General features: G+C 38.2%; 1 protein-coding gene across 1 annotated transcript in view; it reads left to right on the top strand.

The window, feature by feature from the left end:
* The window catches only part of AP3B1 (adaptor related protein complex 3 subunit beta 1), a 155883-nt gene that overhangs the window by 47135 nt on the left and 94808 nt on the right, over positions 1 to 13940 (top strand). Inside the window, exon 8 of the mRNA XM_064439541.1 lies at positions 13214 to 13375. Coding sequence (XP_064295611.1) covers positions 13214 to 13375 — 162 coding nt within the window. The remainder of the gene's footprint in view (positions 1 to 13213; positions 13376 to 13940) is intronic.

The raw sequence follows: 13940 nt of genomic DNA on the forward strand, positions 1-13940 counted from the left end.
CAGGAGGATTCGTTCCATAACTTTCCCAGGGATTGAAGTAAGGCTGATAGGCCTATAGTTACCGGGATCCTCCCTCAAGCCTTTCTTGTAGATAGGGGTAACATTTGCCTTTCTCCAGTCTTCTGGGACATCCCCTGTTCTCCATGACTTCTCGAAGATTATGGAGGGCGGCCTTGCAATGATGTCAGCCAGCTCTCTCAGCACCCTTGGGTGGATGGCGTCAGGGCCCATCAATTTGTAGGGGTCAAGCTCCCATAATAATTCACAACTAACTCTTCCTTCACCGATGGTGGGTTGGTGTTTGGTTCAACAGGCAATTTTGTTCCCAGAGCCTGGGACCTGGCAGTGCTGGCAAAGACAGAGAAGATGAAGAAGGTGTTGAGGACCTCTGTCTTTTCAGCATTGTTGGTGACTGACTCTCCTTTTCTGTTTAACAGTGGGCCTGTGTTTTCCTTCTTTTTCTGCTTACTGTTGATATACCTGAAGAAAACTTTCTTGTTATTTTTTATGTCTACGGCCAGTTTCAATTCAAGCTGGGCTTTTGCTTTTCTAACTGCATCTCTGCACACTCTGGCAATGCCCTTGTAGCTCTCAACAGATAATCCTCCACTTCTCCATCTCTGGTGTGCTTCCCTTTTGGATTTGAGTAGACCCAGGGCTTTGTGGTTGAGCTGAGCGGGCCTCTTGCTCTGCTTACTTCCCTTTCCTTTATCGGAGATACACTGGTTTTGTGCTTCTAACAGAGAGTTCTTGAAGAATTCCCAGCACTCACTAGCTCCTTTATCTTCCATGGAAGCTTCCCACGAGATCCCTCCCAACTAAGCCCTGAGTGAGCTGAAGTTTGCTCCTCTAAAATCCAAAACGCTTGTCTTAGAGCTGACCTTCAGCACGGTCAGCAGGATCCCAAACTCCACAATATTGTGATCACTGCACATTTTAAGATGCTTTCAGCTCCTTTGCCTATTTATGTATTGGGAAGAAGGAAAAAAACCCATGTAATACAGGATTTGATGTCCATTGATGATATTTAGCATTATAGGACAGACTTCCTGGTGACTATAGCAGACTTATATTTTTCAAACTGCCAATCTTATGTACAAGTACAGTTAACATTCTTCTAAGATTTCAGGGCATTCTGTGTCTTGAAAGTTTGAGGCTCCTAACATCTAGAGCAAGTGCTGTAGTCCAAATATGGTTTAAATGTTGGATAAATATTTTAGTAACTATAAACAATGCTAAAGCTACATAAAAATTAAAAATTAAGATATGAGTGTTTGCATGTGTGGGAAATAAGGAATATCCTTTTGTTCTCTTTGACTCTACTTTTAAAACCATCTACGTTTTTTCCAGAGAGAAAGGAGTTGTTTTAAGGAGTAAGTATAGATGATTTGGTGTGACAAGAGGATATATTAGGAACACTAGACAAGGAGTGGCACTGTGATCCATCACATTTCTGTACAGGCTGAAGATCTGTGAGGTCCCTGTTCCTCCATTCCTTGTTTATAATTCATGACAGGTCGTGGCTACTACTTCTAGAGTGTGTAGTACCCTTCTTTTGGTTGCAGCCCCAAAGTAACTAACAATTACCTGTTTTTCTTAATGGTTCACTTACTGTGCGACCCTATGGAAGAATACTTTTGCTCAGCAGCTAGTTTGTAAGCACTTGCTGTCTTGATGTGGGGGCTTATGCTGCCTCTTTAGAGACTTAAACTGAGATTAAATTTAAACTGAGATTGAACCTTAACCATTATAAAAAGCCTAAAAAGCTGCTCAAGCATTTAACCAAATTTCTGAATACAAAGCTCTGAATTCCACTTCAATTTTAGGACTTGAGAGAAGAAAAATGGGGAACTTTTTGCCAGAAACAGATTGTGTCTTCTCCCTTTAATTTGTCCCTTCACCATTGCTCCTTCTCCATTTTATTTTTAGCAATGTTTGTTTTATCCCTTCTTACTCTTCCTTGTATTTTCTGTTCTTCCTCTCTTACGCTTTATACTTTTTTTCTGTTCTTTGCTTTGCAAATCTGTTTCTTTGTAGTCTCTGTCATGCCTTTTCCACACACTATTGAAATGAGGGTGTTTTTGTGGTAAGAGAAAGTTATTTTATGCCTCACTTCCATTTTGAGGAGAATGGAACAGTTTTGAATAAATCAGTGATCTAAAAATCATAATTGATTGTTTTAATTCTAGATGCAAGTATTGTGAGACTTTGTTCAACAATAATTGGGAATTTGGGGTTGCTGCAGAAAGATGTTAATTACTGCAGCATATTTAAGCCTTAGCACCTATTTTTAGATAGCAGTCCTAGACTTAGTTGCTGCTTCTTACAGAAATGAGAATAAGCTTTTGAACAGTTCTTGAGTTTTCACATTAGTTTGGTATGAAGTTACTTAGCACAGATGTTCCTGTAATTGTGATATATTGGGAAAATTTAATGTTCAGTGGTCCTCAAACCCGTACTTCCACCTGTGCGATGCTCTTGTCTCAGAGCTGTACTATAAAATTTTTGAGTAGAGGCTTTCTGAAGAACATTTTTGGGATTTTTTTTTCTAGGGTTTTGTGGTTTGGTTTTTCTTTTAAGTTTTTACTAGGTCTTTTAATTCATTACACTTTTGGGTTTGTATTCAAAACTATGTTACTGGTTAAGCAAGTTTTTAAAAGCCACTGTGTGGCTGGATTGAAGAGTTTTTGAAGAGTCATGTAACAAATTAGTTTACTCATACTATATGGGAATATTGTGTTTTGGTTTGTTGTTTTTTATTAAGAGTGAAATAAACATATACATCTGCACTGGGGTTATAGAGGATACTGTATAAATGAGAATATGCAGGGATATAGTCTTAGAACATGTACATGAGAGGAGAAGATGAAGTAAACTACAAATGAGGCTTGATTTATTTATCGTTTATCAGGTAATTTTTATATATGCTGGAAGTTAAGCTAAGAACAATGAAAATGCCTTAGTGTTAAATTTCACTTGCCACAGATGGACTCTAAAGCTTGAGTAGGTGTCTTAGCACCTTTGTGTAGCCTAGGTATCAAGCTCTCTGTACTTACAAATTGGAAGCTTTTTATATAGAAAACTTCTATGAATTGCGTATAAAGTCTCCCTAAACTAGTAGAATTTTGTTGTGGGTCCTTATCTACATTACAACTTAGCTTTTCTAAAGAAATGTGAACATGTTTTCCTGAGCATGAAACATGCAACTCCAGAGGCTGCTGATGCCACAAAGTAAGCTGACTTGGAAGATGAATCTTTTTACAGAATAATATCTCAAAGTTGCCCTAGGAAAGCTATTTACAGGAATGTTACATCATCAGAGTCAGTAAACTGCTAAGAGTATAAAGAAGGTACTGGAGGATTTTGTGCAGTGGCTTTCTTGTTTTCTGGAGCTGAACCAAGACTAAAGCTAGTGTTTTAAAGCCAATGAATAGATACTGTTGATAATCTCACCTAATTTGAATCTTAGTTCTTGCAGCTTTGAACTATTGTCACATGCTGATGCAGTCTTTTCTTACTGGTAATACATTAATGTCGTGAGATCACCTGGGTTTGGATGATACTAACCTCCAAATAATTTAAGTCATGGAACAGTGCAACTGATCTTTAGACCATGAGGACATTTAGCCCTTATGAAATATAATTCTAGAAGTTGTACATCTGCCTTCCCTCAACTGTTGAACCTCTTTGAAACAACCTGGTGATAAAAGAAAATTCAAAGCCATTTTAGCGAAGGGATTAGTTGGGCACAGAAACACCTCAGAACGTCTGTGTCCCAGGCAGATGAAATCTGTGGGAAGAAATTATTTCTGAGTGTGATACCTCTTGTATGAAAAAGCTCTGGTTTTGATCAGTACCCTGAAAACAGGAGGGAGAGTCTACTTCTATGAACAAAGTGACAGCAGAAAAGAAAGGAGGAGTTTTCTTCTTTGAAAACTTCTTATCCCATTCTTTTCCTGTATTTTTAGATCATACATTTTCAACATGCCACCTTCTTGTATCTCATGGTTTTTTGTATTAATAGGTGGTTGAGACTGTATTGGCTGTTGAATTATAGAAAGTCTGGTAAGGAATTTCAGTGGCACTTCTATTGTAAACCCTCCTTCAGGTTGTATCGTTTCTTGGCAGATGTTTGTATTTGAAAAATAGATTGGTTTTCAGCACCATGTGTTAGCCCAATATGAAGGTTATAGAGTGAGTGTTAGAATCAGAAAATATAATTCACAGTGTGACCCAAATATTTCTTCAGTTTCTCCCAACTACTGTTTCTATTAATACTCACTTCAATTTCTATTAGCTGAAAGCATGTTTATCTGTTTAGATAAATAAACTTTAAAAACCCACGAATATAATTGTGTGCAAGGAACCATGAAGTCACATTTGACCAGAACATGATAGCTTTTATCTAAAACTTAAAACTAAAGTACCAGTTTCCATTGTAATTTATTGGATTTATATAATACCTTTTATATAACTGTATTAATATATTACATTTTCAGTATAATTCCAGCAGACTTATTTGAATAGGTTGTAATCTGAAAAATGATCCTCAGAAGAGGGCACCGTAGGAGTCCAAGTCTGTTTCAGTGGCTTCAGATCTGCATAGTTCTACAAATCCAACCAAAACATCAGGTTTTCTTTCTGATCTCTCTATCCCAATAGTAATGAATAGACTGTGGTTATAATTGAAGTAAAAATTAAAATATTCAAACATATCGGTGTAATATAATGATCGTCTTGCAGTCTTTATTGGTTCTTCATTCCACTGTGGTTCACTTAACCAAAAATGTGTGTGTAATTTTTGATTTGTGTAGGTGCCACAGGTCTGGTCCCTGGTGGAGTGGTAGAATGCGATGTTAGGTAGAGTGGAAATTTTGTATCAATATTTTATATAAATAGTATAGGCTATATAGTATTCCTGTATCACACCGCATAATCATTGCATTCTGTATTTTCTGACCTTTGGACTGAAATTGTTCAGTCTATTTTGACTTAATTTAGAAGGGAGTAATGGATGTACACCTCCTAGTCTTATCATGGCACATTTCTTCAGGAAGTTCCTTACAGATTCTTTCCTGGTAGAATACAGGTCATATCCCAGGCCACCATTGCATTACCACAGTCTTTTTATGTTATGTGTGGCAGAAGGGAGAAATCAACTTTCTAATATTCTCATTCATTTTTAAAGTAACTTTGTTCCAGAAAGCTGTAAACGCATTGTGTCTGAGACTACATGGAACATGCTGTTCTGGCCTGTGACAGCAAAGTCACCTCCCACTTTTTCATTCAGGAATAGCTGCAGTTTGTAACCAATATTGTAATGTGCATCCTGGTACTATGATTCTGTTTGTTGCTCACCTGTTTTGTAATCCCTTTCCTTTCCAGTGACTCTGGACACAAGAGTATCAGCACGAGTTTGTTAGGTGCTGGAAACTTGTTTTCCTTCAATGTAACAATAAAGTATTAAATAGCTATTTTCAAATAGGAAAAAGTTTGATTTGCTTCATTAATTTTGCCCTACAGAAGGGAAAGTATAGGAAGCTTTTAACCTTTACAGAAACTGGGATATGATTCATTTATCTAACAGCCTAATGTTGTTCTGAATGCCACAAGATGCCCTGCTTAGTCTTCAGTTATGGATCTCCTGCAGGCTCCATAACTTTAGGATCTGCCAAACCCCTGCAGATATTTCTCATTCTTGAGGGAGTATGAAATGGTACTGGATACTTAGGCACTTGAAATACTCCCCTACTTTTACATGGCCATTGGAGCATCTCATGAGATTGTAACTGGGCCTTGTTAGTTCATTCACAGTAGCAAAAGTCTTTATCACACAACTGGTTATAATGGCAGCCTACCTAAGAAAGACTGAGTATTCTTTGATGGCTGGTTAGCACTTGAAAGGAAGCCATTATTTGTGGAGTGGATGATTGGGTCCCTTTATTCTTTGACTCTTCAACTCCCTTTGGCTTAATAAGACAAAAGTTATGACTTGCTCTCATTCAGTTAGTACCTGAAGATCTCTGTGGCAAACTTGGCTTTGTGCCTGCTAAGAGCTTTCTCCAGCCGAGCTGCAGATTGTCAGTTACACTTTCATTTCTCAAATATTTTTACCAGTTGAGATTGTGCCTTTTTTTTTTAGACCACTAGCAATTCTTCTTGTCAAGCTTTACCTATGCTGACATACCTGTAACTTATTCGAGGACTTCCAGTTTTGAAGAGGATAGATACTTCTGCCAGCATGTGGTTATTAACAAGTGTGATTGGTTGAGATCTGGTCATCTGTCAGAAACTTGTCACAGCTCATCTCCTTAGCTTTTTGAGCAGTCTTGAGGATAATTTTTGGTTTGCTCTGATAGACCAAAGATAGATCTATTATAGTGTTCTGAAATCCATCTGTAAAGAACGTGGAAGGAATTAGGTAGGTGTCTTCACACACAACATCAAAATTTCAGACCTGTCTTGGATACATCATTAATCCTTTAAGTAGGAAACTTCTATGTATTTGCTACCATTTCCCTTTTCCAAGAATACCGTTCGTGATACAGCAAGTGGACTGCTGCTCTTGCTTGGATAAGGTGGTTTTGGTATTGCCGTCAGATTCACTGACTAGTGAATAGTCTCAAAACTCTTTTTACCTTCAAAACTTAGCTTATCCAAAACTCTTTTGAGAGCAGTTCTTGTAAATATTAGAAACAGCTCTGGAAGATAGCTAAAATCTTATCTGCCAAAGATTATGCTGCAGGAATCAAAAGCTGTGAGTATATTTCCTTATGAATCCGAGGAAAGAAAGTGAAGTCTATAGCTTTAAAATCAGTTAAACCTAACCTAGGAATGCAAATATTTGAATCACTTCTGAATAGAAGATGGAGCTAATGCTGGTAGAGTGGGTGAATAGTATGTGTTCATGCTTTGCATTTCAGTGGAGTTTTACTTTAAGTCTGAGTTTGTGGATGTGTGAAGTTCTGTTTGGAGGTGATTGTAGCATTCATGTAATGTTCTTTACCCTGAATGGAAGGCACATTCTTGACTTCAAAATCATATTAAATGTAATCTCAAGCAAGATCTCAGTTAAATGTTAGCTCATTTACTTAGTGACTTTAAAAACAGACTAATGGAACTTGTTATCTGGCAGTTTCTTCATTTAAGCTGTTAATACTTTATGAAGATGTCCCTAAACAGTAAGTTTGGAGTAATGTAAAAGAATTACGCATGTTCTTTCACACTAAAATACTCACTTCTCTACTGGATTGAATAAATTGGAGAAGATGAGGAATGCACAAAGTCCATTTGCAGTTCCTAGCCTGGAATGCTAGTGGTCTCTCTGTTTTTAATCACTTCTTTCTCCCAGGATTCTCTGAACTTTTTAGTGATTTTGCAATTTAGAAAAGCTATTAACTGCACAATTAAATCATGTGCTACTACAAACTGTTAAGCGTACTTAATTCAGTTTAACTAAAGACTGGCACTGAAAGGGAATGCCTCTGTTCTGTCCTTCTCCCTTTACCTACTGCTTTTGAAAATTCAGCAGTTCTAGCGATCCTGTGACCACAAAGTGAGCCAGATCATTTTACTGATCCTGGTGCAAATAAAAAATGCTTTTAAGCAAACAAAATAACAACAAACTTCTAATGGCATGATTAGTCTTAACTCAACTGTGAAACTGCATCTAAAGTGATTGAAAGGATAAGAGAAAGCATGGGAACATTTTAATTTACTCTCAGAACTCTCATGCTGTCTCCCCCCTGTCAAAAAGGATCAGAGGGTTTTTTATGATAGAGCTGCTAATATGTGCTGGTTATCATCAGTTTGAGCTCTCATTAGAAGTATGGGAAAGTAAAATTTGAGTGCCACCAATATCTGGCATTTTTTTGAAGGATGTGTGAAGAAGCATCTCCCACAGCTTAGTGGAGGTGCAATATATAGATGCTGAGCATTTGAGAATAATGTGCATGGAATTATCTGTGGAAGCTGGCAGCTGTTGATTCAACATTAATAGTTAACACAGGAAGACTTTCATCTCTGAAAGGCAAGAGTCTTATTTTCAGTCCTGTGCTGGCAGTAAACATACTAGTGTGTTAGCAGTGCTGCTTTCTCCATTATACCCCATTCATACATTCTTTCCTGGTTGGAGTTCAAGATGTAGATCTAGTATAAGGGGCATGCTGTTCTGGTTACTATTCTTATCCTCGATACACAGCACTGTTGCTGAGTGTGGAGGCTCTTGCTTAGGTCTCTCTGCACAAGACTTTTGCCCTTTCTTACAATACCAAGAGACTTTGGCTGTGCTTGCCACCTTGAAGTCTCCTCTATTAAGTATTAAATATTAAGTCTCCTCTGTGCCACTTCAGAGGAGACTTAATAGGGTCTCTTCCTTCTGTACAAGCTTTAATAGTTGCACTACAAAGCTTACCTGGGAACAGAGCAACAATTCAGCTAGGTGTCTAAGATGAGGTTTTGACTTAGTGGTCTGAATTCTTGGTTGTAAATTATTGTGGCTCAGTCAGCTTGAAGGGTTCGGTTTCAGGTTTTCTGCCTAGGGCTCAAGCTACCTAACAGAATACTGGTAGTCTGTGCAATCAAGAAATAAGGCTCGTCTGTGATAGCAGAATTTCTAAAAGTAATGCCGTGCATACCAGAACAGGCCTGTTTACTCAGGTAAATGCAGACTTATGAAAAAGAGACACACGAAATATTGAAGAGGCAGATGAAATATTTTATAAGTGGCTGGGAGTTTCATAATCACTAGCCCTTGTTCTTATGGGGGACTTCCACTTACCTGACGTCTGCTGAAAATACAATACAGCAGGGAGGAGACAGTCTAGGAGGTTCCTGGAGTGTGTGGAAGATAAATTCTTGACACAGGTGAGTGAGCCAACTAGGGAAAGTGCCCCGCTGGACCTGTTGTTTGTGAACAGAGAAGGACTTGCAGGTGATGTGATGGTTGGAGGCTGTCTTAGCGAGTGTGAAATGATAGAGTTTTCAGTTCTCAGGGAAGTAAGGAGATGGGGTCAGCAGAACTGCTATGTTGGACTTCTGGAGGGCAGATTTTGGCCTGCTTGGGAGTCTGATCAACAGAGTCCCCTGGGAGGCATCCCTGAAGGGCAAAGGAGTCTAGGAGGGCTGGGCATTCTTCCTAAAGGAAATCTTAAAGGTGCAGGCAGGAGTAGGCCATCCGCAGGTGCCAAAAGATGAGCCGGTGGGAAGAAGACTGACCTGGATGAACAGAGAGCTTTAGCTGGTAGTTAGCAAATATGATGCCCATCTACAGGAAGGGCTGGAAGGAGGATCCAGGGAACTACAGGCCAGTCAGCCTGACCTTGGTGTCAGGGAAGGTTATGGAGCAGATCATCTTGAGTGCCATCACACAACATGTATGGTATAACCAGGTGGTCAGCCCCAGTCAGCATGAGATTATGAAAGGCAGGTCCTGCCTGACCAACCTGATCTCCTTCTGAGACAATGTAACCTGCTTAGTGGATGAGGGAAAGGCTGTGGATTTTGTCTACCTAGACTTCAGTAAAGCCTTTGACACTGTTTCCCACAGCATTCTCCTGGTGGCTCACGGCTTGGACAGGTGTACTTTCTGCTTGGTAAAAAACCTGGCTGGATGGCTGAGCCCAAAGAGTTGTGGTGAATGGAGTTAAATGCTGTTGAAGGCCAGTCACAAGTGGTGTTCCCACGAGCTCAGTTTTGGATCCAGTCATGTTTAATATCTTTATCAGTGATCTGGATGAGGAGATCAAGTGCACCCTCACTTAGTCTGCAGATGACACCAAACTGGGTGGGAAGGATCTGCAGAGGGATCTGGACAGGCTGGATTGATGGGCCAAGGCCAGTTGTATGAGGTTCAACAAGGCCAAGTGCTGGGTCCTGCACTTGGGTCACAACAACCCATACAATGCTGTAGGCTTGGGAAGAGTGTCTGGAAAGCTGCCCAGCAGAAGAGGACCAGGAGGTCTTGGTTGAAAGCCAGCTGAATATGAGCTGACAGCGTGCCCAGGTGGCCAAGGCGGCTAACAGCATTCTGGGTTGTATCAGAAATAGCATGGCCCACAGCACTAGGGAAGTGATCGTGCCCCTGCACTCAGCACTGGTGAGGCCGCACTTCAAGTACGGTGTTCAGTTTTGGGCCCCTCACTACAAGAAAGACACTGAGGTGCTGGAGTGTGTCCAGAGAAGGGCAACAAAGCTGGTGAAGGGTCTAGAGAAGAAGTCTTATGAGGAACAGCTGAGGGAGCTGGGGTTGTTTAGTCTGGAGAGAGGAGGCTGAGGGGAGACCTTATTACTGCTCTCTACAACTACCTGAAAGGAGGTTGTAGTGGGGTGGGTGTTGGTCTCTTCTCCCAGGGTACTAGTGATAGGACAGGATAAAATGGCTTTCAGCTGCACCAGGGGAGGTTTAGATTGGATATTAGGAAAAATTTCTTTACTGAAAGAGTGGTCAGGCATTGGAACAGGCTGCCCAGGGAAGAGGCTGAGTCACCATCCCTGGCAGTGTTTAAAAGATGTGTAGATGTGGCACTTCAGGGCCATAGTTTAGTGGTGGACTTGGCAGTGTTGGGTAAAGAGTTGGACTCAACAATCATAAGGATCTTTTTCCAACCTAAATGGTTCTATGGTTCTAAATGTACAGTTGTCTCTTTTTGATAGTATAGTCAGTGGTTCAGGTTGAAGCTTAAGGATTTGCAAGTGATTGAGTGTTTTAATATTTCTTGGTAACTGCTCTCCACGTCTGGTATGATTAATAGAATTTGAAACAACAATTCTTGCACACCAAGTAGCCTGCAGGCTTTTATCTTTCAGTCTCCTGGCTCTTTTATGTAATACTTTGCTTTCCTTTCCATGCTAATGTGCAAATCTTGCATTATTATATATTCTCTTTGTCTTAGTAAGATCCTTGTGACTACAAATACTGACTAATTTGGACTTAATCAATTTGATTTTAATGAATTTCTGTTCATTAAACTTATTTCCTTGTGTGTCATCATCATCCTTCGTCTGGAGCATAATTATTTCATACCAGATCTCAACAGATTAGAGAGAAGAGGAATATTCTAAGATTGTAATAAAATACATGACTATGAGAAAATACGACATTAATACTTCTGCTGTGGGGGTATGAAGAAAGTGATTCAATATAAGGACTCTAATGGGATTTAAATTAAAATTGTTTTCATAAGAGGCATAAGTTGTGTTATAATTATTTGGAACTTGGCATCAAGTATGTTTCTAACCAACAATTCTTTGAAAAAAAAAAAAAGTGAGAGCTCAAGCTGTTTTTACAGCAGTGATTAATGAGTTAAATACAGTTTCCAACTCTATTCCTGTTGAGTTCAATAGCACTGATGTGCGTGCCTGTTAGCAGTCAAGGCAGGGATACTGAAGACTGAATCAATGAAGATTGAATTATCCCCCTTCTGTTACAGAAAGCTTCTTCAGTGCAGGGTTGAGATGCACTGGGAACAGGAATTTTGCTTTCAAGTTGTCTGTCCTGTAGACTGTGGGAGGAATTCAGTTACCAGTACTCTTTATTTAGCATCCTGCGTTTTTAGTTTAGAAGGGTGACTGCCACAAAGATGTATAGACAGAGAAGTAAACAAACTAAATCACTTAGTTGCTGTTGCATAAGAAATCGAAGAGCTTACTAGGTATTCTATAAAACGTTAAAAGCACTGTTGCCATCAAATAATAAAAATGAGAAGAAATGTCGAAGGGAAGTTTTATTTTCAGTGTCCTTTCAAATTGTAATAAAAAACAGAATAAAATGAACAATTTGATTTATTGTCACTTCATCCCTCCTTCCCTCTGCCCCGTGCTTCTACTGTAGACACTTTTATGGGCTCTTTCACTGCATGAGAGTTTTGACCTAGTTTTCTGAAGACCTATTAAATAAGTCTTTAATTTCTATCTATTCTTCCATTTGCTTATGATTGCTTTGCTACTGCCAGCTAGAATTAAAAAGGTAGATTTGTCTCAGAAGTAATTATGTCTTTTAAAAAAATCAACAATTGGGTATATGACTTAAATAATCCTCTTAAAACCATTGTGTGAGTTGCGTATTTCTTAAAATAGTTGACAGAGACTTGAGAGAGCTATTGATACGGTTGGTGTTTGGTACCAGGCAGCCCATTGTAATGTGAATGGCTCCAGCTAACCACAGTAATGCTCTTTGTCTTACTTTAGTGTTCTGGTGACAAAGGGAAAAGGAAGAATTTAGGAGAGCAAGGACACACACTTAGATATAACAAGTTTCAGAAGTCAGTAGCCTATTTTCTTTAAAAAAATTTTGTAATGTTGAGTACTCTCAACATTGATAATGAAGACCACAGCTTCTGGGATCTGACATTCTGTTTTGATCTAATCCTGATTGTTTCCATCTTATTTTTCTTTAAGTTTGTGGACTTTTTGATGCTAATTAAATATAAGCATAATAAAACAAATCTATTCTTTGTCAATTTGTTGACTCACATCAGAAATCTTAATTATCATGTTTATGTAATTGGGTATATTCCTTTATATTCTTTTATTTAGCATTCTGCAGTAAAAGAAAGGCCTAATTTACTAATATCTCAAACTTCAATGAATTCTTTCAGTATGTTGTGTTGTTTAAGTGACAATATGCTGGTAATTCATGACTTCATTTAAACAAGTCAAGGATTTGTACTTCATCAGAGAAGGCAGGGTTCAGGACATAAACCTTTTTCCTATCTAATTTCAAAAAAAACCCTAACACCAAAAAAAACCCAAAAACCAAACCCACAAACCTTCTCCCTTCTTTTGAGATTTGCTGTTTTCACAGATAATTTATATATTGTAGAAAGGGAAGAAGGGAAGAATGCGCATGATTTGCCTTATGATTAAAAAAAAAGGGAATTGTAAACAACTGACTGTTTTTAGAAATGTTGGTTTTGGATCATATGTTACAAGTCCAAAAAAGACCAATATTCACACCTTATTTAGTTTATAGAATATTAATGAAGATATTTCATTTAGTCGTTCATCTTATTTCTAAGGAAATTTTGCATATACTGTTAAGCTTTTTTTAGTGTTGTTACATTTAATGCTTTGAGCAAACTGGAGTAGAGGAGCTGATACCTGTTTCTAAAAAAGTGTATAAATCGTATATGAAATTGTGGTGTTTAGTGTTACTTCATTAATGAGTAAAACAATTTGATTCAAATATTCTGTGTATGATTTTGTCTTTTGGTAGGATGATGAGGTGGTGGAAGAATACAGTGAAAAAAATTTCTATGAATCTGATGAAGACCAGAAAGAGAAGGATCAGAAAGTGAAAAACACCTATACTATGGACCCAGATCACAGGCTGCTGTTACGAAATACAAAGCCCTTGCTTCAAAGCCGAAATGCTGCTGTATGACAGATTCTTTTTTTGCTTAAAATGTTAAACTACTAAATATCTATGGTTCTAGAAAATCTAAAAAATTGGAAAGTAAAATCTACACCTCTTTAAAAGTGGTGGTAATATTCTCTAGTAACTTACAGGAGGAGTATGGTGGTTCTTAAATTTTTGGAATTAATTTAACTTCTAAGTAAAACACCTGAACTGAATGTGATATATGCTCTAAATATGAAGGAGAAACAAATTAGAGAAAATACAAGAATATTTGAATCCAACTTCAATAGTATGTGATAACTATACCTTAGCTAGCTTTTAATGCTCAGCATTATATAATTATTTTAATGCTTAGCAATTTTAATAGTACAAACTGTCAGTTTTCATAAAGAAAATCATAGTTTTTGATACATTAAGATGTGCTGTTCTTTGAGTTTCACATTTTAAAAGTAGATGAGAAGACTCATCTCAATAAAAGAATTATATGCCTGAATTAATTGTCAGTACAAGCCAGATTCTTAGTGTTGGTGCCTTAGCAGGAGTCCAGGGTAGATAGGACTTCATGAGTATAGTATGCAGTATG

The sequence above is a fragment of the Phalacrocorax carbo genome, chromosome Z (assembly GCF_963921805.1).
Source record: "Phalacrocorax carbo chromosome Z, bPhaCar2.1, whole genome shotgun sequence".
NCBI lineage: Eukaryota > Metazoa > Chordata > Aves > Suliformes > Phalacrocoracidae > Phalacrocorax > Phalacrocorax carbo.